At 39.6% G+C, this 27,698-nt stretch overlaps 1 protein-coding gene across 2 annotated transcripts in view; it reads left to right on the top strand.

Moving 5' to 3' along the window:
• Nucleotides 1-488: 488 nt before the first annotated feature.
• Nucleotides 489-27,698, top strand: part of ESR2 (estrogen receptor 2) — a 35,896-nt gene continuing 8,686 nt past the window's right edge. Inside the window, exons 1-8 of one of the 2 annotated variants that reach the window (XM_083862730.1) lie at nt 489-867; nt 3,528-3,640; nt 4,215-4,687; nt 8,838-9,013; nt 11,837-11,953; nt 20,621-20,708; nt 21,287-21,498; nt 26,613-26,751. In XM_083862730.1, the coding sequence (XP_083718856.1) occupies nt 4,254-4,687; nt 8,838-9,013; nt 11,837-11,953; nt 20,621-20,708; nt 21,287-21,498; nt 26,613-26,751 (1,166 nt within the window). In that variant the 5' untranslated portion in view covers nt 489-867; nt 3,528-3,640; nt 4,215-4,253. The remainder of the gene's footprint in view (nt 868-3,527; nt 3,641-4,214; nt 4,688-8,837; nt 9,014-11,836; nt 11,954-20,620; nt 20,709-21,286; nt 21,499-26,612; nt 26,752-27,698) is intronic. The other variant, XM_083862729.1, reaches the window with a different exon arrangement.

Genomic DNA, 27,698 nt, shown 5'->3' with positions numbered 1-27,698 from the left:
CACTTTTCCAGAACATGATTCAGTTCATTGTTGCAGTGAGTTGTATAAAATGTAACTTAACAGAATATTAATAGAATGCTCTGCAAGATGACTGAGGATCTTTGGCTGTGGGGTGGTGGAATGCACACTTGCTGAATCACCTCTATTAAACTCAAAGGCAGAATGATTGCACTTTAGTTTAAGCCTGGCAGAGAAAAAGGTTGTCTTGATATTCTCTGTTACAAAAAATCTTTACTCAAAATACATATAAAATGCTAAGCATATTGTAGTGTATGTTGATGGAAGGGTGCCTGAGAACATCCATCACTCCCTTGCTTTTTGAAGTGCTGTACTTTTCTAGGAAAAGCTATTGTATTATGTTCCTAAGCAGGCACCCTGCCCTCTCTGCCTATTTTTCCCCTTTGCAAACCCAAAAAAAACCCCAAACAACCAAACAAACATAGAACTGGGGGGGAATTAATTAGTTTTTTCCCACAAGGCTTTTAAAGAGGTACTTGGTATAGGTAATGTGCAATAAGTGGCTTTCAAGTTTGTTGAAATACGTCAGATGGCTTAATTATTTACCCATGTGTCTGTTTGACTATGACATCTAAACCAGTGCTTGTGCCTCATCTGGCATGTCTTGCGTGGTGACTCTCAAGGAACATTCAGTTGGTGTAGAGTTATTCAAAGACAAGAATTTTTTTTTTTTTTTTTTTTTTTTTTTTTTTTTTTTTTTTTTTTTTTTTTGTGGAGAACATTAATAACATTCAGGTTTTTTCCTCTACATCCTCATCAATAGTGGTGTCATCCTCTGGGTACTGGAGCTAATGAAGCTGCTTTATGTCAGAAGTGAATCCTGCCTGTAGTCTCTTAGATTTGTGAATGGTAAGTGTTGCTTGAGGAACTGGCCAGAATGGCTATTGTTTACTTAATAATGGCATTTCAGTGTTGAATATCTTGCTAAGCTAAACTGACTTCAGTGGATTGAAATATTTGCAGGCTCCCAGGAGCATAAAAATAATAGACACCGTTTTTGTTTCTGTGTCTGGTACAGATCTAGTGCAGGGCTGATAGACTGCATCTAATAATGTACTTTATCATTGAATCTTGCTTTTTAAATCTTTTTTCAGAGGAAGAGGGAGTGTTGGGACAGGAGTTCACTTTAGGAAATAGTTATTTTCTGTTTAATGAGAAGTGTTTAAGATATGAGGACATTATACCAGGATGGAACACATTTATTAGCCTATTGCACTACTTATTGTAATCTTTTTATTAAATGTGGTTGTGCTTCCTTCTGAGGTGTTTGTGGAGTTTGTTTTCTCAAGTCTCAGATCTTGAGATCTCTTTTTCTCTGTCTTCAGTTCTTCTTTAAGACCCACTACTTCACAGTCTGGCAGCCAATTTTTAGGACCTTTTGAGCAAGAATACATAATTTCAGAAATTTCACTTTATTTATTAGACTCTGGGCTTCCCTTTTTAAATTCTCTGGATGTAAAGAAATTTAATGGATGATGTAGACCCATAGTCTACTGTGGCTAGACTATTTCCGCTACCCAAGTTAATAATCTCAGGTCAATACTGTTATTTTTTCACTACATTACAGCCTGCTGAAGACCATGAGTACAGTTTTCTTTAACCTGCTGGACCCCAGAGTCTCCTTCTCTTGTAAATAAGTTACGAGCAGTGTGTTTTTCAGGAAGGCTGTACTGACTTCTTATTCTTGTGTGAGCTACTGCCCCTCAAACAAGCTGCACTCTTGCTTCTGGTAACTTCTATGAATGTCTCTAAATACTGTGTGTTGCCCTTTGGAGACAAAATCTCCTCCTGCAAAGCAGTCAGTTACCCTACATTAGTGGATTCCCTCTGCAGAAAAACATGACTCAAATCTCAGCTGATTTCTGTTCATAAAATTCCATAGTAGCAGCAGCTCTGTGTTCTTTCTGCTTCTACAGTGTAAGGCATTTATTTGCTAAATGCTGAGGGAAACTACACAACCAGTTGCTTGCTGCAAAAGCTGTCACAGCAGAATGTCTCTAGCTGACTGTAACAAAGGTATTGCTGTGATGCTGCTCAGGTCCTTCTCTCCAAAAGGTTTGGGGTTCCCCTGTGCTGTGTGCCCTTCCAAAGGAGGCAGAGGGACAAGTAAGCTCAGACAGCTTTTGTTGGATGTGCCAGATCCTCTGGCAGAGTGCCCATGCTCATCCTGAATACCTGCAGCCTCTGAGACTGCAAGGGGAATACAGCTTTGCTTATATTGAATCTTTAAATGTGCGTTGAATCCAGTGGGCTCATTGGGACCACTCATAGTAACCCCTGAAAATACTCCTGACTTTTTTTGTTCCACCACTTGCTTCTAAAAAATTACCTACAACATAATCTGGGAGTGAAACACCTTTGGGTTTATCAGTGGGTTTTTTTGCAGTGGAGTTTGCACAATGCCTGGTTTTTCCTGGAGGAGGCTGTGAAGCATCTGGTAGGGGCAGATGAAGTGTGTAGGTTGTGTGAGGAGTGAGGTCAGAATCCCCTGCTTTGACTGCTCTGGAGTTCCAGTCCGAGAACTGCTGGACACAAACAGCTGCTGAGATATTTCATTTTCCTGTTTCCCACAAAGGAAAAAAACAGCAGCTGGGTCTAAAGCGCCTGAGCTGATTTAAATGAGTTTCTGATTATTTCTACACATATCTTCAGTTTCATCACCAGAGTGCAGCGTGAGGAAGAAAGAAGGACTCTCAACTATCCATTTTAGTCAAAAAGACTATTTCTTACATTTTCTGTCCTCTTACATTTCTCAGTCCTCACCCTAGAGGAGCAAAACATATCACTGCCCCAAGGTGGCATACTAGAAATGCCATCGGGCTGGGAACTTTGGGGACAGGCAGGTTGCTGGTACTTCTACAAACCCAGGCTTGAATCTTCCTCATCTTGCTTTATGGTCATGTGAGGCAAAAAAAGGTAAGAACATTTAGCATCTATACCTTGGCCACTTGTGGAATAGCAAAGCTGTGGGTGAATGTTTAGTTATCCTGTGGTTTCTCATGTTAGGATCTTATTACCATATGTAGAAGTACATTGCACTATCAGTTCAGGGGTTGAAAGTTGCTATTTTGGATACAGAATTGTTTTGAATTGCAAACTAGGTCTGTCTTCAGAGATGGAATGAAATGCAGATGAAACTCTTAGTGGAGATTAAAGAAAAAAAAAGTTTTTAAATGCTCCAGCAAAATAATGCTTCTAGGACAGGGGTCTGTCTCTGAGGATAATATCCTCTGAGGAGGATAATTTTTTTTTTCTTTTAAAAATTCTTTTGTCTCTTAAATAATTTGTATATGCCTAAACCTGGCAAAGGATATTTACTGTGTTCAAATTATGTTCTTTGTTTTGATAGCTGAGTCAGATGGGAGAAGAGACCAGGGTAGTTGGGATGGGGATGAAGAGTTGCAGGGAATTATAAAACTTCTGGACCTTATGAAATCACTCAAGTTTTGTTGTCAGCTTTGGAAATACCTGCATTTTATGACTTCTACTTTTCCAATGGCTCCATTCAGAGGTGCCATATCCAGGGACCTCTCAGTGATGAAGTTGCACTGCTTGATGACATCCACTACCTGTCTTCCTCCTCTGTGTAGAGGGATGTGCAGTGGAGTTCTGGATTTGGAAGGTATAGGGGATATACGTGTGTGTGTGTGTGTTTGTCTGTTTTCAAAATGCCTGCTGTTACATGTTTGTGATGGAAAAGGGAAACACCCTGAAGTACAAGGCTGAAGACTGTAGTGCAGTTAACAGCAGGAGATGGTGAGTTGTTATAAAGAGAATTGATTTCTCCTCCATAGCTGTGGACCTTGGGGTAATTTGGAGACAATATCTGATAGAGAGCAGATTTACCCTGGTTGTAACTCCTGTTATGATCCAAGTTGTCGCTTTCATCTTTCCTTCAGGCAGGCCTCAAATAGTTTTCTTCTTAAAATTATTATTATTATTATTTTAAGGGAGTCTGAATCTGCGTTTTAGCCTTTATTTTTAAGGATATTAAAAAAATATTTTTAAGGATAAAGCTTTCTTTTTCTAAAAGGTAGTAAATTTGTACATTGACTATTTAAGTGAATTTGGTATGTAATCTGTTTTAATAAGATGATTGTATGGTTTACTGGTGCCTTTTTTCTTTTATTGAAAAGACTTAATTCAGATCTTCCTTACTTTTTAATTCTTTTTTTTATTATTCTTTATTGTCTTAGGATGAATATTTAAACAGCACTCTTCAGTCTTACTTCAAGATGTCCCTGTGCGCATCTTCTCACAAGGACTTTTCTCAGTTGCTGCCACTTCAGGATATTGGATGCAATAAAACAGAAATTAAAAATTCACCTGCTGGTGTCATCTCTCCAGTTCCTTACAGCTGCAATCAGTCCACGCTGCCAGCAGAACACAGTCCAGTCTACATTCCCTCATCTTACATGGAAAACAGACACGAATATCCCCCAATGGCATTCTGCAGCCCTGCTATGGTGAATTACAATATTGCCAGCAATTTTGGGGATCCAGAGGGCATGACTGTGAGGCAAACCTCCAGCCCCAGTGCTCTGTGGTCTGCTCCTGGCCATCTGTCCCCTCTGACTCTGCACTGCCAGTCCTCCCTGCTCTATGCAGAGCAGCCCAAGAACCTGTGGTGTGAGGCACGACCCATGGAGCCAGTGCTGCCTGGGAGCAGGTCAGTGCCTGTTGCTTTAAAACTTGGCTGAATGTTATTCACAGCTGCCTTAGCTCAAGTCTTTTCTTTTTACATTTAAATTCTATGTGTCGGGTCCTTCTGAAAAACAGAACAATGCCAAAAAACTCCACTAGACACCAAATCAATTGGGGTGTGTGTGTTCGTAGTTTGTTTGTTTGTTTGTTTGTTTTAACTTTTTTGTAACTTCTGAAATGGGTTTTTTTCCAATACCTCCTTAGAGTACTATATATCAACACAGAGCATTACAAATACCGTCAGCATGGGAACAGTTTACGTTGTGTAAACAAAAGTTCAAGACTGCTAGGTACTATTTTGTGTAATAAAATTAATTGTGCTCTGGCAAATTAAGTCCTTTGAGTGAAAGAGGTGAAGGTTCATTCTTTTTGCCTTTTCATACAATATTGTTTGAATTCATTTTTACCCAGATTTTTTTACTGGTTCTTTTAGAAGTGAAGGCTTTTTGTGTGTATTTTCTTTGCTTTTTGGTTTTAGTACAAGCAGTCACACAGCAGCATGCATCATGTTAGAAGGGGGCTGCTGCTGAAAAAGCCTGACTTTGTTTCTTGCTGCTGTTCCCAACTGACTTTGTAAAGTTGTGGTGCAGAGCAAAGTCACAGACTATATTTTCAGATGACAAGAAACTCTGCAAAAATACGTTCTTGTTCTGCACATTTACTCATAGTGCAAACCATAATCAGCATCTGGATAATCAGCTGATGAAATTGCTCCATTCATGGGCATGACACTTGTTGGATGGATAAAAACTCAGGGTGTGCAGGTGATGTTCTTGCTTCAGCAGCTGTATGTTTATTCATAGGCCTCCTTATTTAACCTCAGCAGTCATTTGAGTATGAAAAATAGTGTGTCCTGGCAACAGTTTTAGTGCAACGGTTAATAAAGGATTTGTGCTATTTTTGAGACTACCCACACTCCTTCTGCAATGGGTGGGCTTTATGCAGTTCTGTAATGCAAATATGCTTTCAGTGTAGGTGTGTGGATTGGGAAAGACTCTTTGGGTAGCACTCATGTAGAGAAGAATTCCCCAGGCAGCTTTGATGTGTACAGGAGTAACATCCAAACTTTTTCCACTTTGGTTAAGGTTCCAAAACTTTGACAGCCCTGGGAAGGTTAGTGTTTGAAGCTGTCCAAGTGTTGGGACAGCAGCTGGAATAACCCTGGAGCACGAGCACCCTGTCTAATGCTCTGCAGTGCTCTCTCTACTACAGAGAGAAGGGGTTTAAAATAAATAAGTTGTCAGCTATTCATGAAGATATATAAGGACTATTGCCCATGCAGCTAATGATGACCTAACTTAAAGAGAAATCAAGAAAATCTGGAGTATAGCATCTTTTTCACAGAATGGTTTGTATTAAAATGTGTCTTTAGGACCATCTATTCTAACCCCTCTGCCATGGACAGGAACACCTTCCCCTAGACCAGGTTGCTCAGAGTAGAAGGATGACCAAGAGAAAATCAGTGACTTCACTTTAAGTGAAGGCTTAATTCGTTTTTAGAAAGGTAGTATCTCTATATAGAAACCACAATCATAATTTGTGAGGAGGAGTACTGGGAGATGTAAAGCAATAAATCTTTCACCATGTGGTTCTTCGGTTGCCAGGGTACATCCCCTATTTTCCTGCATCCTTTGGTGCAGGACCATTGTGGGCATCCATCCAGCCACTTCCAGCTCACTTGCAGGACCTGGCAGCTTATTCCTCTGCTGAGCATTCCGGGGTGCCCCAATCCTACAGCAGCTGGGATGTGGTCTCTACCCACATGGTCTCTACCCTCACCTGGGGCTGCCCTCTCTGGGTTGCCCTGTGTGTGGAAACACTGTGGGAGCAGCAGAGTCTCAGAGTATGGAGTGTTTACCTGAAAGCCCTGACTGTTTGCAGGGTTTGTTGTCCTCACAGACAGTGGTGACAAACTGATGGGGTTTGAGCCCCCTGGTGTGAGGCTGCAGCTGTCGCAGACGAGCAGCTCTGATGCTGCTTGGCCCACAGGAGGAATTTGTTCAGATGGTTCCGCTGTGTGCAAGTTTGCCAAAAGTCTGAGGAAGGCTTGCAGCTTGCATGTGTGCAGGGTGGCTGTCATTAAACTTTTAAGCAAGGAAAGAAAAAGTGCTTTTTAAAAACACTTGTCATGACTAGGAGATAAAAAACGACAGTCCTTACCGAGATGTTACCGTGTGTGATTCTTCTTTATTTTCATCCATAACCTCAGTGCTTTATCAAGGGAAATAAACATTTCTCCACAGCATATCAATCAGTCACAGAGAGGCTCTCCAGCTGATTTTGAGGCTCTTCTGACCCTCACAATTGGATAATGATTCACAAGTAAAGCTTAAGAACATACCTCTTTTACTAATGTGAAATACCAGATTACTTTTGCTTCCAAATACAGGGGAATAGGAAGGAATAGGAATGCTTTTCCCTCCTTGCACTAGTAGCATTTTAGGCCTGTGTGATACAGCCCCTTTGCTCTTGGGGTGAGTTCCCCCTCACTGGTCTTCCCAGCATGGCAGAGAGGGAAATAACTCAGTGATTCACCAGCCCATTAAGGAGGTGTGTGTGTAATCAAAGACTGAACTTGTTAAATACTTAAACGCTCCTCTGCCCTGCTGTATCTGAATGAATTACCATTTTTAAAAAGTCTCTCAGTAACTTAATTGTACAACGAATACCTTAATTTTTCTGTTTTGAAATTTGCTCTGAGAAGCACCTTTTCCTCCTTTCCAATTTTTTTGCCAGGAAATTGGAGCACATTCTCCTCAAAAACTTATGAACTTGGTGATTTTCAGTTGGCATGTGGGTGCATTTGTCCTTACATCCTGTCATGAAACCAGCACAAAATCTACTTTTAATACATTAGTTAAAGCCTCTTTGACAGCACTTTGAGCATGTTTCTAATATTCTGTTCTAAACTTGCCCTTGTTCTGTAGAAGTCATAAACCATGCTACCTGCTGTCTTATCCTAACTGACTTTTCTTCTCCTCCCTAATCCTTCTGGAAGGTGGGATGAGGAAAATTCTAGAGTTCCTAAGTTCTGCCTCTATGTTTAAGTTTACAGGTATAAGTTGACTATACAGCATTCCTTTTCTCAGACTCTGAGCTGCTCAGAGTTTGCACGACACTATTTTCTCTCTGTCTAGAAATTGTATTTACCCTGAAAGCACAATGTGCAAAACTCATCAAGAAAATTAGGTCCAGATAAAAAGGATACAATGGATGTACTTCCTATACCTAAACCCAACATTACTGATAATCTAAGTTCCTTTCCTCTGGTGTTTGTTTACAGGATCTTGGTGTCAGGAATTGGCTGTTTGTTCATGGTTTTTTTCCTGTTTTAATTTTAATCCAGTTGTGAAGAATAGTTGCTGTATGTTGGAGTTCTTTGCAACACCTCAGGGATGTCTACAGTTTACTAATTTATATAGACCAACAGTTGTGTTAACATATGGAAGTATTTTATTAGTTGTGTTTCTTCATTCTTCTTGTATTCAGACTTCTTTTTGTTTAGCATTAAGATGATCAACATGGGCTGTCACCTTGAACAGAAAACTTTGTCTGACATCATCAGCTGATTTTGTTGGCTGAGATTCACACCTCAGTTATTTATCCCCAGAATGTCATTGAATGAGTAAAGCTTCATGTAAAGGATTAAATACTGGAGAATGGATGTGTATTGTAATTTTGCCTTACTAACAGGACAAAGCAACTGCAGCTCTGTTCATTGTGGCACTTATAATGCCAGTCTGAGATGTCTGAGTTCTTCTTTTCAGTGTGAAGCTCCCAAGAGGCAAAATCCTCTTGGTTGACAAACTCCTGGACCTGCACATTTCCAATAATTCTTCAAGACCCATCAACATTCCATATGATTTTCTCAGGGTTCATGTGATTGATTCAGCAGCAGTCCAGTTTCATGCCTAAATCTTTCTAGAGTATCATCACTGGGAACAGACTACTTTGAATTATCTTGTCAGAAAAGGCTTAGCAGTGTTTCACACTATTCTGTGTTCAGGAACATGAAGACTCTATAGAGAGAGAATAGAAGACAATGGAAAAGTCTTAAACAGCAGTGCTGTTTAAATTGTTCCTCTGTTATAACAGATGTTTTTCTTTTCTATCAGAGAAACATTAAAAAGAAAAATTAATGGCAATGACTGTACAAGCCCAATTGCAAACAATCCTGGCTCAAAAAAGGATGCCCACTTCTGTGCAGTCTGCAGTGACTATGCTTCAGGATACCACTATGGGGTCTGGTCCTGTGAAGGCTGCAAAGCATTTTTTAAAAGAAGCATTCAAGGTAGGACAAACAAATTTTGATAATTTTGCTTAAATAAATTGTTTCATGTGACCAAGGGCTGCAGCAGTTGACCTCATAATGAGCTGGTCTGAAATCCTGGTGTCTGGTGCTCTATGCTGAAAATAGAGCAACACATGATTCGACTGTTTCATCTCTTGGCTCTGATGTTATCAAGATCTGGAAGCATTACAGAGTGAGCAATTGATTTCTTTAGAGAAGAGGTAGAATTCATGGCTCACTGAGGCCCTGCAGCGCAGGCCTGGGTGGGATGGCACTGCAGACCTGTGAACCTGATGGGAGTTTCTGGCCCAGCTTGGTTGGAGTAATTGAGAATTAGTTGTCATAGACACAGTAAGAGTAGGAAATTTTCTGGAGACTTTGCTTGCTGGGAGCTCTACTTGACAAGAGTCTCTTGCCTGGAGCTGTTGAGTCATAGTGTATAATATCTACACACCATGGAGGATGGAAAAATAAGTGTAGCATATGTCAGGTACTAACCTGATTATTGTTAATGCTCAGCCCTCACCCCTCAGAGCCTGCACTGCAGTATCTCTTACTCTGCCAGATCTCTGTATAACACTTCCACTTCCATGTTTAAATTCTTAAATATTTGGTATTTAGTTCAAGATTGCTGCGTGGCTGCAGAGTGAAGTAAATGTGGGGCTCCATGTTTGCTGTCACAGCCAGTGGAAGTCACTTAGGCACCCTATTGCAGCTTTGGGGCACTTAGTTTCATTAACCTTGGCCTAGTTATCCTGATCTTTGGCCTCAGCTGGGATCTTTTGGTGGAAAATAATTTCTATTGACATTGGCTGCTACACATGGATACCAATGCAGAAAATGCTGTTGCTGTTTGATCTTCAATGTTCCTCCTCTTCTTCTGCCTGCAGAGCCCTTAGCAACCTTCAGATATTTTCTTTTTGCTCAGTATGGCAGAGACGGTGCCACTGGGAGAATCAAATTTAATTCAGAGCTTGTTTTGCCTTTTCAATTCAACGTGCGAATTCAGCACAGGTGAATAGCAATTTCTACAAGCTGGTGCAAGTACTTTTGATTTCTAAAATAATTGAAGAGACCTTTGTGTCCAGGTTGTCACAAACGGAGACTGAATTTCATCTCAAGGTGTTTTCTGTCAAGTAAATGCTTTGCCTGCTCTGTGTTGCTCACATGTACTTGGGCACCAGCAAGTTACCCACTGTGGTCTTTTGTACACCTCAGTGTGTCCTGTCAGGTGATGGTGTTTGTAATTCAAATGAAAGAATAAAAAAGGCAAATAAAAGAAAGCCATTTCTTGGAATAAAACACTATCACGCACTCAGTTGCAACTGTTGTTATGCAGGATATTGTGTATTAAAATAAAAGAATAAAATAAAAGACTTGCCATAGACCCAAAATGTCGGGCTCATTAATTAAATTAAAATTAGAAGTATGACTGAGCAACTGTGTGTGGTCTCCTTGGCTTGTCTGAGTTTGTTGTGTAGTCTGTTTGTCCCACATTGCTACACATCTGCCTGCAAGTTAAATTATCCCAAGGCCACAAGAATTTTCAATCACTTTATACTCCTGTGTGCAACAGAGAGCTTCCTCCTCCTCTCCCTCCATGCTGTGTGAAGACTGATAAACAGTAATTTGTTTTTCAGTTGTATCTGCCAGTAGGAAATGGGACAAACTGTAACATGATATCTTCTTTTTTAAATTGTCAGTTCAAAAATTCAAGGTTAAAATAATTCTAATTTTGCGTGGCAATAGTCACAATGGTTCAGTTAAATAATTACTCTTAGGGACATGAACTCTTGGATTTGTACCAAGTGAAAAAGAAAATCACTCTAGTAGCTGTATTTTTCCCTGATCTTATTCTTGGTTGGGGAAAAAAAAAAAAAAACAAACCTAACCAACTTAAAAAGCAGCCTGGGAGAAAAGATATTAAGAAAATGAATGAATATTTTTGCATCCTTTGGTAATGGCTGCAAGAGATAGTTCCACTATTTGGCAGGAGATGATTCAACTGTATTTCCACCAGGAGTGAACCCAAGTCCAGTTTACAGTAATAAACCTTTGGACCAGATTACTGATTAATGAAATACAGTAACGTAAAGGGGTTTGGGTGGGAACAAGGTGATATGAGAAAGAATAAGAAGAAAACAAAAGAGACTGCAGTGAAAACTGATGAAAATAAGATAAACGCTTGTCCAGAATATCTAAATTACACCCTCTAAATTACAAAGAATATCTAATTACTTACACCCTCTGCTTGTGTTTTTCTTTGTAATTACAGGATGCATTATTTCATACCAGTCTGCTTTCTATCTTGGCCTTTTTTTTTTTTTTTTTCTTCTTCTTTTTTTGTTAACTTTGGTCCAGGGTCAATCCTCCAAAGGCTTCTTCATTCCTGGAATTCACCACGTCAGAGTTCAGTAAATAGAGCTGTAGTTTACTTAAATCTTTGCAGGACTGAAGCTGCTCTTTTCAATTCTGCTGAGGGGGAAAAAAAATTAAAATCTGGTATCTGCCAGCTATAGACTCCCAATATACAGTAAGAAATTGGAGATTGGGAGAAAATTTCTACAGGAGTGTATGTTCCATTTTCAAAAAATTAGTTGGTTTTAGCAGGTGCTTGGTTATCTGACAGTCACCACTATAAAGCTAAGCAATGATGCCTGGTTCATTTTGAGGATAAATATCCATTTTTGCATCAGTTAAATTAAAGGAGCTTTGATACGTGCACACAAAAAATCTGAATTGTTTAAAGTCAAGAACATTGCTGATTCGGGAAGTGACCAAGGTGATTGGAAATGTTGAATTTTCCCTCCTTGCCCCTTGCAGGACACAACGATTACATCTGCCCGGCCACCAACCAATGCACGATAGACAAAAACCGGCGCAAGAGCTGCCAGGCGTGCCGGCTGAGGAAGTGCTACGAAGTGGGGATGATGAAATGTGGTGAGTTTGGTGTGTCTGCCTCATTAGCTTGGGTTTTGCTGCTTTCAGTTTTTCCTTCCCTTCAGCCAACCCTGTATCTTTTTTCCCTTGGGATCCTAGGAAGGCACAACAAGTACAGCAAGGTTTAAGCAGGTTTTATGGCAAGGAATTAACTTATTCTTAAAGCTGAAGACTTGTCATTTTCAGAAGAAAACCTCTGGGAAGGGACAAGGTATAGGCGATTGATGGAGAGATGGGAAGACTGATTCATGATCAGAATTCGATTTCACTCAGGTTTTCCAGGAACTTATATACCATTTTAGTAAGGTTAATAATTTCTACTACAATAATTAAATTAAAAAATCATACAAACAACTCATGCATTTTTCGACATTTTCATCGTAGAAAGTTAATTGAATCTTCTCCCTTAAGCAAGTTTTTAATCCCATCTTCTCATAAACTCAAAGTTCTGTTTGTCCTTGCCATGGCATCCTATCACCAGACTAAATATGCTAATTAAGTCTATGTATTCCTAGAGCAAGGTGTAGGTTAAGCCTGTGAAAAGCTCTGCAGAGCTTTGGGGAGGCGAGTTACTTCCTTGCCACGCAGAATGGGAAATCAAAAGCTGCTGCTTCCAGAGCCTTCCTGCTCATGTGAGGTGAAGGAGCCTGTGCTGTGCTCTGCTGGTTGGATGCACTGCAGGAGCAGCAGTGTCACATCAAAGCAGTAGTTAATTAACCCAGTATTCCACCTCAGACAGTGGCAAGAATGGGTGTCTCAGGGGAGTGTAGGAATGAGACCAGCACCTACATGGAACTACTACTGTCAGCTCTCAGCTTCCAAAAATTAGTGGCTGGGGACACTAGTAGAACGACAGATTTTCTATTGTCCCTCTTTTTAATCCTATAAAGGTTTAGCATCTACAACATTCCTCAGCAGTTTGGCCACCCATCCTGTGAAAAACCAGTCCTGTGGTTGCCAGGTTTTTGTGGGGGGCTCTGGTGGGGCAGTGAGGGGAAGGCAGTTACTTTTTTTGAACAAGCTTTCTTCAGATGATGCCCTACAGCTCTTCCATCAAAAGAAATAGTGAACAACCACTGTTTGTCGCTGCACCACACAGAATTATCCAGCCTTTTCTTTATCCCTATCTCGTACTCACAGCAATGTGACTTCAATGCATTTGGTCATTTACAGATGATATTTTAAAGGTTACTTCTAAGAAAAAAATAATTGAGAAACGTTTCAATCTAATGTATGTTTACAGTCAAGGTTTGCTGTTTCTTATAGATTTCCACAATGTATGTAATAGTAACAGGCTGGGAAAATAACCCATAAAAACACTGAAGTGGACAGGAGAAGGTCCCTGTGCTTGGCTCTCCATGATTTGCAGGTGTGAATCTTGTCTCATCCCATTTAATGTAGATACCTATTTTTGTTTCAAAACTAGACACCATTTTCATCCTCCCACAGCTTTGATCTGAAGACTGTGAAATATGACTTCTTTCTTTAGGAACATCCTTTAGAAGTTCAGCATTTATTACTGACAATTAATGTCCATTTTTTCTTGCAACAACACTGTCTTTTAGCTTAGAGGCTCCTCTTCTCTTTGCTGTTAACAGCCTGGTTTTGTTTAAGGACTGAATCATATCCCCTCACAACCTTTGTTTTAGTTGGCTAAATAAACCAAGAAAACTTCTCCTCTTGCAAAATAAGAAAGTAAATGAATCTGGAAATCATCAGGGTAGCTTGTCCCTCCACCTGCTCCAGGCAGAGATAACCCAATTTGCGCTTGGATGTCCAGAGTCATGGACAGCATTCCAATGGCTCTCCTTGCAGCACTGATACATTTCTGTTGCTGTAGGAACTTTCCTCTGTGCATAGCCCAGGATCCTATTTGCCTTTTTCAAGGTAACATCATGCTGGCAGTTCATGATCACACCATGATCTGTTATGACTGCAGCCTCCCTGTTCATTTCTAGCTGTTAACTTACAGAGTAGAACTGAAATTTCAACTGTTCCTGGTATTATTTTTGTACTCCTGAAGTACATTTAGTTTCTTCTGCTCAAGTCAGATGCTTCTTTCTATGTGAAGATCCTGTCTTTTCCTGCAGTGATGATGCATCTCAACTTTATTGGTGTTTGTTCTTACCTCCAGGAAGGAAAGTCTTATGCCTGCAAATAATCCTTTCAAAATCTTGCTTTCTGAATGATGTTGCTGTCTTTTGGTCATTTTAATGACTCAGAATTTTGCTCAAAGTTTTCCAAGAGGTTTCTATAAAGCCTCAGTTCTGGAGGGGGAAGGGTTTGGTGAAGATTGATTCCACAATGATGATATAGTAGACATCCACAATGCTTGCCTTTAAATTAATCCTTTTATTTTAGCTGTCCAGTAAATCCTGGTGTGTTAATAGACCTCATAGGCACTGTGGTATTACAAGTAATAAATTATCATATGCACTTATGTCCTAGCCTGTGTTTCCTTGAATCTTGTCACATATTCACAAACATGTTTTTTTACAATAGGGATTGTCTACAGGACATTGATGACTGTGCCAGGCAAAACCAAACCAGATTGAAACTATAACTAGAAAGAAAAAAAAAAAGTAGTTTTAAATAATTAGTTTTTGAAATAGTAGCACTAAAGCTTGAAACTCAGGAATTTGAGAGTCTGAAGAATTTAGTTTCAGAAAAAAAGAACAACAAAATTACTCAGAACTGTCTGAGTCACCTGATGAGTTAAGTGGCACCTGTGAGTAATGCTGGTACACGGACACATGGTGACAGACATTTAAACCAGACAGATTTTTAGGACTATTTCTTGCATGAAATTTAAATGCCATTTCCTGCAGACCAGAGAGATTATTTCTCAGACATTTTCTCACAAAAACTGTGCTCTAATATAAACTTTTTTATTGTAGAAAGCCATAAAAGAGAACACTTTGTTTTTAATGAAGGCTTTTCTGCATCTCTGCTCCTTTCTGAGGTCACTTAGTGAAAGGATTTGTTCACATCTGCTGAAGCCCTGGATGGGGTAGAATGGTTTGTGAGTGCATTTTTGCTCAGAGGAGACTCGTATCCAGCAGAAGTCATAGAAGTTCAATTGCCACTTTGTAGTTTATGAGAGCTCTTCATAAAGTCTCGGCACCATTTTCATCACATCTTTAAATCCTTGCTTTGCATATTCTCAATAGACAACTCGAGAAAAAACACACACGTATGTACTTGTGTGTTTAAAACGGATTTCTGTGCCTAAATGTGATTAAGGAGTACAGGCCACCTTCCATACAGTAGGACATGGCAGAAAAGTGTTGCTCTACAGATTCTTGGTCTGAAATTCTCTTGGATGTCATCACCTTCAAAAATGTTAACAAGTCAGCCCAGCAAGGCACAGGTATTTTGGTGGAGGCCAGCTTGGGGGTGCCTTGTATTAAGGTGATACCGGATTTTCTTATGAAATATACATCATTGCCAAAACCATAAGGGTCGTAAACATTGCATCTGCCAATTCCTCTGCAGGAAATCCACGTTCCCTGCTGTTCCAAACAAGGAAGCTACTGCTAAAGTTTGGCAGTAGTACTCCTAACAGTGGCTGAAAAATAATAACAAAAAATTTGCACTCTCATCAGGCACAAAGAAAACAGAAAAAAACTGCAGTAAACTCTGCCCAGCAAACTTGAGTAAAACAGATCAGGATAAAACTGATCTTCCCTTGGAACCTTCTGGTGTTTACCTGGGGAGCTGAAATGGACTTGGACTGTTTGTCAAAGGCAGTGAAGAAGAGGGGAGTTGCTCCATCGCTTTTCACTCTTGGAGCAGCTATGCCCTGCTTTACTTTTGCTTTGCTTCCTGAGGTTCAAATAGACCTTCTTTCACAAGGAGTCTTCAGTTTCCCTGACTTATTTCCCTCCTCTGCCCTGCTCCTATATCTTTTTCCCCATGTGTCAGTTCTCAGCATGTTAAAATTGTTCCAAAGATAAAGCTCCTTTCAGCCCCAAGTGAGGAGGCTGAGAGGCCACACTCAAAAGTGATGGAGAGATGCTGCTCTTGAGTCCTGGCATCCTTTGACAAGTTTGCAGGAAGGAAAAAAGATTTCTGTCTGGGCTGGTTCATGATTTGGCTGTTTCTCTGCTATGTATGGCTGCAGTTAAAATACTGTAAAGTGCTTTTCACACAGAAAATAAGTGGGGACAAAATGTTTCAAGACATTCTCTGGACATCAGATGTATTAATTGAATTTCAGCTTTTATAGAAATCACTATACAGATGGCAGCTCCTTTGTCAGTGGCTCTACTCTTGAGAATTCAATTTGAGAGTCTGCTCTGGAATATATACTCAACAGAATATTTGCATTTGCTTTCAAAGGTGACTGGAGTGATAATGATTTACCAATGTGTAGTGGAGCCAGTTTTAAGCTCACAAACTTTCAAAAACTGATTATAAAATATTCAGTGGTAGAATCTGCAGTTGTTACAGAACTGGTTAGTTACAGCAGCCATTGCCAGGGACCAAAATCAGTATGAAGGGCAACGTGCCATGGAACTGCCCACCATATCAGAGACCATTTGTGATTTTCAGAGAATTTGCAGCGCTTGAAAAATAGTGTTTCACTGCCAGTAATACCTGCTGGGGCTTGTTCATGGCTGAGCAAACAACAGGCTCATTTTAATGACATTTTTTTTTCAATATGCCTTATTTCTTATATCTTGGGGCCATTTACTTGTGGTCTGGGGTGCTGTAGCTCAAGGTCTTGCCCTCACTTCAGCATTCTCAGCTGAATACAGCAATTTTCTTGCACAAAATAGCTCTAAATAAGACGAGTGTGGTAGGAAAAATGAGGGATTTGATCATTTTGCACTTTTGCAATTGCCTGAATTACCTTTATAGAAATGAATATTAGATATTAAGTAGAGTTAGGGAGTTTGTGGTAAAGTCAAAGATAGTCCCTAATCTGGGAAGCTGTATTTTACTGCTCTGCCTTTACACACCTTGGTCTACATCTCTGTATCTACTTAAGCAAAACACTTGGCTGGTCAATAATTATTTATAATATATAGCTTTATAAACACTTATACGTCTGTTGTATGCTAATAGATGTATAGGTAAAATTTCTTGGTCCTGCCTAAACTTTGGATTTTAATAGAACATGAAGAAGCTTCTTTATGTTATTTAAAATTGTCGTTTTAATTGGAAAATCTGGTGTCTTCTGCTCTTTCAGTTGGCTAGAAAATTTAAATGTAGCTTTCTTTTTCCTTAAATGCAAGCAGAAAGAAATAGAAAATATTTATAAATGGCATCTCTTTTAACTGTCTTTTATGTACACTGCTCAATGATTCAGCCTACTTCTGCTTTGGCAATATATGGTGAATAAAAAACCACCACAAATAACTCAGAATCTGTTTTGGTCAGATTTTTTTCCTCACCTTGTTTTTGTCATCAGTTATATTTTCTTTAGTTGCAACTTTTTTTTATGCAGAAATGTAATACTCCCAGTCTGACTTTCTGCACTGGCAATGTGATTATAGAAATTTGGTTTATGTTTTAAATGAAGCATATTTTATATAATAAGAACTGGTTTTATAAAAAACTCAATTCAGTTAAATAACCTAAAGTAATTTAAAGGAGTTTACTAGTTCCCACTAAGAGCTCTCCACAGGTATTGAGACCTTTAATACTTTCAAAATCATAACCTGATTGAATTATCTTTAGAAGGAGCACAGAGTACAGCTGTGCAGATGGAAATTGTTCAAGATTTTGTCAATTAGAACAGAATGCTGAACTACTTTTTAGATTGCTTTTAAATTTGATTTCTTTGATATTCACTAAAGTATCTTCTCAATTATCCATGTGTTTATATTTTCTGTATATTTCTATAAGCTCAAATTTATATTTATAGGCTGCAAAATGTTATTTAAATAGCTTTACAACAATGAATTGGAAAGGATACCTCAGATAAAGCATGTCACAGAGCATATGGCATTTTTGGACAGCCCAAGAAAAGTTTTACTCTATCCTGCCCTTGGCTTTTATTCCCTCTACTATTTTTCTTGTTCTGTATTTCAGGGTGCCCCTGGGAAATTTGCTTCAGCTTTCTAAATAGTGAAAACAATGTGCTTTCTTTCTTTTTTTCTTTGTGGTTATGGTCTCTCCCATTCTCTGGAGATCAGAGCCATGGATATCTGTAAGCAGAGCACCCTGGTTCCTGCGTATCTCCTAATCTCTCTCCATCTGTACTGTTCCAGTTGCCTACTTCACTGTCAGCCTTCACTTTTTGTCTTTCCTGATGGAAAATACATACTTTCTGTGCATTACATGATTTCAGAACAGTCTGCAGCCCACTGTGCCAATCTAGTGTTTTTTTTGGAAGTTCACAAACCACTTTAAGATTTTCCTCTTGACCTTTGTGCATTAGTCAAGAAATGAGGCTTAGCACAGAGTTCACTACATTATCCAGCTGTCTTTGTAGAAAATAGTCTATGCCTTGGTGGCCTTTGACTCTCTTCAGGAAGGATTTGCCCAGACTGATGGTGAAAGAAATTGCTTTGTTACGTCTGTAGTTCTGCAGGGAAGCTTTTTTTTTTTTTTTTTTTTTTTTTTTGGTCTTTTCATCAAGTTTCATTCCATAAATCTACATAAGATAACATGTCACGCTCTATCTCTGCTGGTATTTATCTTCCCTTAGTTGCTGTTCATCTGCTCTGGCAACTTTTAGCTAGTTGTCATTTGGATAAACACTCAGTTCTACAAATTATTTATTTCCTTCAATCCATTATTTGTGCAAATATCCTATCTGCACTCAGCCCATTTCATCATACCTACATCCTTTTCAAAATTGCAAACCCATCCTTTCTCCAAATGGTGCAGACCTTAAGCTGGACTTGCAGCTGAAAAATAATTCCAGTTCCAAATGGCCTGTCCCACTCGGAGAGTTCTGTGCCTGGGGTCTGTTCATTGAACCAGCTTTGCCTATTGGTCTTCTCCAATCTCTTGGATTTCCAGGGAAAGCATGTTCTCCAAAGTTGAGAACTTCTTTAACTTCCTCCTGCATCCAACATGGTTTACTGAACAGGCAGCAAGTAAAAGCATGTGCAACCAAAAGGTCCATGTCCTGAAAGTCTTGGAAGACTCTGCTGGTCCTTATTCAGTCAGGTTGTTCCTGACTGACCTTTGCATTCACCCCTCCTGCAGACTGACCCAAATGCTGTTTGACAGCTGCTGAGGATGTGACAGGGCTGTGACCTGAAAAGCCACCTCCACCTGAGGTTCCTCTGCCACCTGAGCCTGAGGGTCTCCATTCACCCATCATCTTATTTAGCAAGACAAATCCTTGTTAACAGTATCTGAAATTAATTTTTTGTGCTCCCACAGCCCTTATTTTTAATTTGGCTTTTGTTTGGACATCTTTGCTATCTGAAGTAGAACTGAGTCTTTCATGAATATTATGGTTTTGGAGAAGCTTTTAGACTCTTTCCTTAGAAGCTATGCAAAACAAGTAACAGTGATGCTACCAATAACACTGACCATGAATTGGACAATGTTTAGATTTGTCAAAATTAACAATTAATTAAATCTGGGAAAGTAAAAGACTGCTCTTTGCGACAGAAATAGCCTTCTCCAGACAGAACTCCACACAGGGTGTTTGCTCTTAATTGTAGATACCTGAATTGCCTTTGGAGAAACTCCTGCTGGCTTTTTGGGACATGGGGAGAAAATGGATTGAATCTTGTGAATCCCTGGCTGAGGGATTCCCCTTGTGAATCCAGCTGACTCTGAGGCCCAGCTGTGCTTGTTCCTGAGGCATTTAATCTGTAACATGTCCCAGACTTTCAAATCTTTTATTCCCTCAGTTTACATATAAAGCAAAATTTACAACCAGCTATCTTTATTTGCCTTTAAAAATCTGATTTATATCTTTTTGATGTCATTGAGAGTTTTGCACTGGAGTTTTAAACTGAGTTAACCATTGTTCAAAACCAAATATTTTTAAACTTTATTTTTGTTTACTAGAATAAACAAAACCCCTCAGCTGAAGTCAGTGAGGACAAAGTTAAGTCTGTGCTGAATGTCCTAGAAACTTAATGTTCAATATTAGAACATCCAATATTAAAGAGTTTTTCCCCCTTCTCCACAAATGTTTGTGACACAGCTGTGGGGAGCCAGGAATTATGAGCCCCTTGCAGGTGTGTCACCTCTAGGATTGGCCAGCAGCCCCAGAATGGCTTAAAAAATGTTAGTGAGATGTCATCAGTGGAGGTGTTTGAAAAGCAAAATGTTTTAATTAGGATGAAAATAACAAACAATAAAGAGCAAAGGAAGAAAGCCATGCCAGGTGCAAGGAGAACCCCAAAAATGTGCTCTCTCTTAAGTATGTAACAGCTGAGGGAATTCTTGGCATCCTGCCCAATAGAAATAGCAACAGGTTTTGAGGTACAACTCTAAAGATCCGACTAAACATCTCTGTCCTGGCACATGGCCAAATAAGGCAAGAAAAGTATAGAAATCTTTGGTTTTTTACCTCATTAGTGAGACAAAGAGTGAAACCCAAATCTTGTCCTAAAACGGAAACTGCTGCTACTGTGGGACGCAAACCCCACCAGTGAGAGGTGCATTCCTACACATTTGGGTTTTCCCAAGGGAGGAAAATTCAGTGGGAAAAGCCCCCCAATGCCAACCAGATCTCTCTCATACCAGGCTCAAGGCGGGAACGCTGCGGATACCGGATCCTGCGGAGCCACCGCAACGCCGAGGATCGGGCGCATTGCCTGGGCAGGGCCAAGCGGTATGTGATAAATGTATATTATAAAATTGGCTTTTCGCAAGATGTGTGCTGTATGACTGATAATGTTGTGGTAAGAATATAGAATATAAGTTTTTTATTTCTGCTATTAGTAAAAGAAGGTTAGGAATAGTGATAGTAGTTGATATAAGTATGTTTAAACTGTCTGTTTGGTTGGGATAACATCCAGTGAACATGTAAAGAAGACTCTGCTATTGATATACCAACTATCAGCATCTACTACCTGAAGAAAGTATGGACCAAGGCCCAAGCTGGAGGTGATAATAAAGACACAGCCACGAAACACACATGCTCTAAAAAGGTGGACCCAAGGAGGGACCATGAAAAACAGTTCCTGGAATATGGAAACTAGTTTATGGAAGAATACGGATATTCATAAACTGATGCAATAGAAAGGGTATTTAACGAGTGTCTCTGATATAGCGGGATGTGGACTTGGCTGAGTGCAAAGTCACCCAGCTGGCCATACTTTGCCTTTTCTATCTCCTAATTGTCTTAATTTTTTTTTATTAAACATATTTCTTGAAAATTTACCAAAAAGTGAACCTCATTTTTCCCAGGTACAACGAGGCGGCGACGCGGGTGAAGGAGATCCTGCTGAGCACCGTCAGCCCCGAGCAGTTTGTGCTGACCCTGCTGGAAGCTGAGCCACCCCACGTGCTGGTCAGCCGGCCCAGCAAACCCTTCACTGAGGCCTCCATGATGATGTCCCTGACCAAGCTGGCTGACAAAGAGCTGGTGCACATGATTGGCTGGGCCAAGAAAATTCCCGGTGAGAAATTCCTTGTTTCTGTTTTGTTTCGGTCAATGGTTTTACCGTCAGTGTGTCCTCCTCTGCTCTGACGTGATGGAGTGTAATGGTTTCGCTCATGTTTTCTAAATTCCTGTTTTCTAAATTTAGTGTAGTGGTGGAATTCAGTGTAGTAGCTGGAATTTCACCATGCTGGAGTGTCACCAGTCTGATTGACTACCATAATCATTTACTTTTTCTGCTGTGAGATAGGATTAGGAGAAGAGCAAAGCGGGCTCAAACTTGAAAGGTATAAGGGTAGGTTTATTACTAAACACTAAAAGAAAATGAGAATCAAAGCGAAACCTTCGAAACACTTCTCCCACCTCCACAATTGTTCACTTTCCCACTGACAACATAAAGAGACAAAACCTGGAACGCTTGGTCTGTTTACCACCTAGTAAATAGTCTTTCATCTGTTCCTTTAGAGAGAGAAGTCTCTTTTAGTCTGCCATGGAATTTCCCCACTGACAGCACAGAAGAGTTCTCTTGTGGGTTTTAATTTCAAAGCCAGTCACTAGTTGGTTTTTGCTATCTGTGCTAAACCAGCACACAGAGCAGCACAGTAAGTGCACACTATAAAAGCCAAGCTTTATATTCTGCTAAGTAATGGAGAGTTTGTTGCTCTTGGTAATTAACCTGGATGTTTTTTTGGTTTAGACACAATATAACCCATAACTTGCTGTCTGTTCTTACTCAAATACTTGTTCATTTTGCTACAAAGCAGAGGTAGTGTTGTATGTAATTTCTACCTCATCTATAAATACCTGATTAAGCTGATTTAAAAGGTTCATTTAACACCCAATTTTTTCCTTGAGTCCTGATAGAAAGTTTCTAGTAGCTGGTGATAACTGAAGGGTGTCCAAGTCCTGGGTGTCTGCAGTTTCATTTGACAGAGCTGCTGCAGAAAAACATCAATGGAGCTCAGTCTTGATTTCGGATTTATCATGTGCATTCCTTCAAAACAAAAATCAGTAATGGTTCTTTTGGTTGTTGGCAACACCAAGAACATGCACAGCGGTACAACTGCCTGGAATATCTCAAATTTTCCATGGCATCATGGCAATGAACCATTTAACTTCTCATAAACTAGAAACAGTGAGCATTTGCAATTCCTTCTACAGGGAGTACCCATGACTGAAACAAGCAGAATAAAAACTAAAAATGAGATAAAAGCATTGGATAATTTTTGGACTCATAGCAGCTTGATCCTGAGCTTCAGTTAGAATGCACTGCTGGGAGCCAGCCCTCCATAGATCCTCTCCTGGATTTTGTACTGCTGGATTCAGAGCATGCTGGTGTGTGCCCTGTCCTTGACATGGTGTGCACTGTAAAGAGCTTCTGCTGCTGGAGAGCACACATGGGAAAACATGACAGGAACCCTTCCCTCCAGAGACACAGTGTGTGCACAGTGCAGGAAGTAAACTTGGAGAAGAATATTCTATTTAATCCTTAAATTAGGAATGTAGCAGTCAGGGAAGCGCATTCTATTTCAGGTCTAGGTGGAGTGGCTGATGTGCTTCCAGCTCCAGCTGCTGAACACATTTCCCAAGGGCAGAGCAGTCTCAGACACTGTGCTGGAGGGTCCAGGTGTGATGGTTTTGGGGTGTGCAGATTCCAGGCCAGCTGCTGAGCTGCTGGGGAGGAGGTGTTTGCACCTCAGAACATCTCAAGCCACGCTGGACATCTGCAAAGTGATGATAGTTTTAAAACATCACACATTAACAGCAAAACTAAGAGCCCAAAGCATTTATTCTTATTTTTCCTGGCTTAAGAAACTCTGAAAATAACTGTGAAGTAAGTAACCATTAGGGGTTAAATGGTATCTATTGCTATAGTTTCTTGTCTGATCATAAGTGTGATTAAAATGTGCCATTTCAGAGGACTTCACTTAGTTATGTTTATCTGGTAGGAAATGAATTGTAAAGGAAAACCAGTCTTAGAAAATGGTTTGCTCATTTTGAGAAAATATTGCTCAATTAAAGCAATATTTCAGTGGGAAACACCCCCCATCCAACCTTTTCCATTTTCTGATTATTATTAATTTCTACTTTTTAACTCTGATACTTTTTTAAGAAAAACAAACCCACAACCCCAAACCCTCAGCAGTTAAGATTAATTTTTTTTTTTTTTACGAGATCAGTTTCCAAACCAACCCAAATTTTGGCATCAGTCACTTTTAGTTTATTTTCCACATATGTCAGAAATAAAAAACTTTTTCTTGGCAGTAAAAGAATTGTATAAAGAAAACCCATTGAAAGCAATCAACCTCCTTCAAAACAGTTCCTGGGAATGCTGACACTGTGTCATCTCTGTTTATTTTTTCTGATCTCTCCTGTTACAGGGAACAGAAATAAACAGCATTGTAGAGCAATGCCAAAAATAGATATGATGTTTAATATGCACCCAATTATAAGTAACACTGCCACATTAGAGAATTTACTTCAGTGTGGATTGATTTTTTTTTGTTGTTGTTGTTGTTTTTCATTAAAAAATGTGATGACTAAAGTTCAGGATATGGAATTTCATTTTTCAAAAACTCTTGCCTGAAGGTAATCATGTCCATCCCTGCCTGGCTCTTGGAGGTAATGTCTTAGGAATAAAATAGAGTTCTCGACTAATGGCCCAGTGAACAGTAATTTTACTTTCTGAAAAGCTGAATATTTGCTTTTGTGCACCTGGTTAGAAGCCCATTTTAATCTCTAAGTTATTATTGGATATTACTTTGACACTCACGGGGGGTGAAAAAAAATGTTTCCTTATTGTATTAACAATAACCTTTTGCTAAATAAGAAAAAAGCATGTTTATATTTTGTGGGGTTTTCATATTTAATATTTAATGACAGTCTTTTATTATGAATTTTACTCCATGGCTGTATTTTTCTTCTGGACTTTCAGTCTAATGGATTATATTTTTTTATTGTTCAGTAAAATAGAAGCTGACATCTGGATTTTTTCCCTTCTGAAGTATTTTAATTCTCGGTTGTCAGGCAGCAGAACAGAACTTCTGAAATTGCCTTTTGCTTTGTTGACCTAGTCTAAAAGAGTTTAACGTGGCTCATTGCTGAACCTGTATTGCAAATCGATAAGGTGTTGTCACAATATCGAAATTTGGATTCATTATTCAGCCTTGTGTGTTGCTGACCAGAGCAGTGTGTCTTTTTCTAGTTTTTACACATCCAGCACAAGTTTCTTTTCCTGTCTGTCTTAGCAATTGATAATTAAATGATAAGGAGTGGAGCCCACAATCTAAAGGACGTGTAATACAGTCAGAGAAAATTTATTAGTTTAATGTCGTCTGGAGGAAATTAAATGGGGCTCCTGATGCTGCAGTGAAATCTGTGGTGGTTGTTTGTTGTCCTGGATCTTTGGAGCATTAAAATTGTCAGGAAAAAGAGAAGTAGAGTTCTTCTCTACTTCTGTGCTCAATGGCCATAGCTCCTGCTGCTGCTGCTGATAATGTGAGTTTAGCAGGTGACATCCGTGATAAATCTAGATCTTCACAAACCTCTAGATTGAGCCCTGGGACTTGATCTGACATCTCACTCAACTGAGAGAGTTTTTAAACCTGATAATTCCATGTTTATGCTAGAGAAATCAGTACATGGCAGTGTAAATGTTTATTTAAATATGCTCTGAAATGTCTTTGGGCTGTTGTTTCTCAGGAAACTGGTGCTGTCAGTTTTTGTAATATTTCACATTTCCGTGAATATTTTCCTAAAAGCAGTTTTAAATGATGAGTGTGTGTGGCAGATAATCTGTTGTTGCCTGTTTTGTAGTAAATTCTGTGGTGGAGAATCCAGGAGGGAAGATACCACTCCTGGGCTCCTGTTTACCTTTCTTATAAAATCAGAGGCGAGGCTGTAACAGTTTTGAAAAGCAGCACATTCAGTGATGATAAAAGTGAGCATTGCCCAGTTCATGTCAGCCCCGGGCTGTCACTGACTGTCTTCCAGTTGAGTGGTGTAACAAGAAAAAAATCCATGAAGCTTTTGTATAAATTACTGACAGAGAGATTCTTTGGCAGCCCAAATGTCCTGTGTGTATTTTAAGACCTCGGATAACCAGGAAGAACTTCAGGAAACCTGAGTGCCATGGCCAGGCCTATTTGTCACCATGCAGTGTCAGAGATGCCAGCTCATCTGGAAATGGAGCACCTTTGCCAAGGGCCCAAGCTAAAGACAGTCAGCTTTGAAATCTGTGGCCTGATCTTGTTTTTGATCACTGAGCAGCTGAGCAGCTCTTCATCATATCTGTGTTTTCCTCCTTGACCGAGCAGTCTGTTTTCCCATTCACATTACACTTCTGGTGTTTTGGTTTGGAGTGTGTAAATGTTATTTCCCCTCTCTCTCTAGCTATAATTTTTTTTTTTTTTTTTTTTTTAACTTCTAGGCATTATTTTTTCCCCAGGTTTTTTGTGGGGGTTGGTTGGTTGGTTGGTTGGGTTTGGGTTTTTTTTCCCAGGGGAGGAGAAAAGGTGAGCTGTGACTGTCCTTGCCTTCTGGCTGTGCTGCAGTGTTATCTGAGGCCTTGCTATATGTTCTGGAGAGAAATAAATCATAGAATCAGAATCATAGAATCATGGAATGAGTTGGGTTGGGAGAGACCTTAAAGATTGCCTCACTCCAAGCCCCTGCCATGTGCAGGGATACCTTCCCCTAGACCAGGTTGCTCAAAACCCCATCCAGCCTGGCCTTGAACACTCCCAGGGATTGGGCATCCACAACTTCTCTGGGCATCCTGTGCCAGGACCTCACCCTCACAATATTTCTTCTAACATCTCTCCTCTTTTAACATGACAACATAAAGCAGGTGACTCTGCAGTCATTTGAGTTTCACCAGCTGTGTGGGACTAATTGCACTAAAACACCACTCTGCTTTATTCCAAATATTTTGTGGAAAATGATAATAGCAAAGATTTTTGTTCCTATTTGAAATGGCAGCCTGGCACTTCGGATATCAGTGCTGCCTGATCTTCACAACCCATAGTTCTTTCTGGGTTTTGGGGTTTTTTTGTCTCTCATATACTCATTTTTGTTTATCAAAACAGAGCATTTAACAAGTTGATTTATTTTATGCTATTTGCATCACTTCAGGCTTCATTGATCTGAGTCTCTATGACCAAGTAAGACTCTTGGAGAGCTGCTGGATGGAAGTTCTAATGATTGGTTTGATGTGGAGGTCGATCGACCATCCTGGGAAACTGATTTTTGCACCAGACCTTGTACTAGACAGGTAAGAAGAATAAATTTCTTGAGAAAACATTTTTTGATACTTTAATACTTCATATTGGCATGTTGGAAGGTGAGGAAGAGCATTAAACATGGCAGATGTTATTAATATTTCATGTAACAATATAATTTACTTGTGCTTATATCAATAATGTCCTAAGGTTCCACATCCTTACAGGGGCTTAAGGAATGCTAAGCTTTAAAAGCATGGTTGTACTTGCAAATTCCTGAACTCCTGTAGCACTGAGTGTGACGTTTCTCTGCATTTTTTCATATCTTTTGGTGGTTTTGTTCCCTTTGTTCCAGGTCCTAAGTGCTGAAAGTGTCAATAGAGCAACACAAGGCACTACATTGTTCATTTCTCCCTACATCTCTCATTAAAAAGAAGATACAGTATCAGGCAATATTTTTATTATTTTAGATAGGTTTTCTACCTGTTTTTGCTCCTGCCACTGGAGCAGACTTCATGGTTAGCTATAATAGTGAACATTGGAGCACCAGCCAAGAGGGATTTAAAGACCCCTAGCTTGCTGTTGGATACTAAGAATATTTTTTCAAGGCAGAGCAGGGTGTTTTGAACTTTAAAGATTATTTCTCCAAAGCATTATGCACCAAGAAGGAAGAATATGGATTGGTAAGGATGTTTTTCTACAGAATCTTAGAAGGATTTGACCTGAGCTTCACATTGGTAAAAAGTCAGGGAAGCAATCTACTCTTATGGATAGTCTTAAAATGTCTTTTAGCCTTTTCAACCTGGGAAAATTCAGCTTTGCACCAGTTCTGTGACTTGCAATCAATAATTATCATTGTAGATACAGATAGGCAAAATTGGCTAATAAGAACAAAAATTAATTTATAAAACAGAGGAAATAAATATTATTTGCTCATATAAACTTCAATGGAAGGACACACTGCACTGTTCAGTGCAATGATCAGAAATTGATGAAAATG

This window comes from Zosterops lateralis (genome assembly GCF_965231275.1).
Source record: "Zosterops lateralis genome assembly, chromosome: 6".
Taxonomy (NCBI): domain Eukaryota; kingdom Metazoa; phylum Chordata; class Aves; order Passeriformes; family Zosteropidae; genus Zosterops; species Zosterops lateralis.
This window is presented reverse-complemented; position numbering and strand designations above follow the sequence as displayed.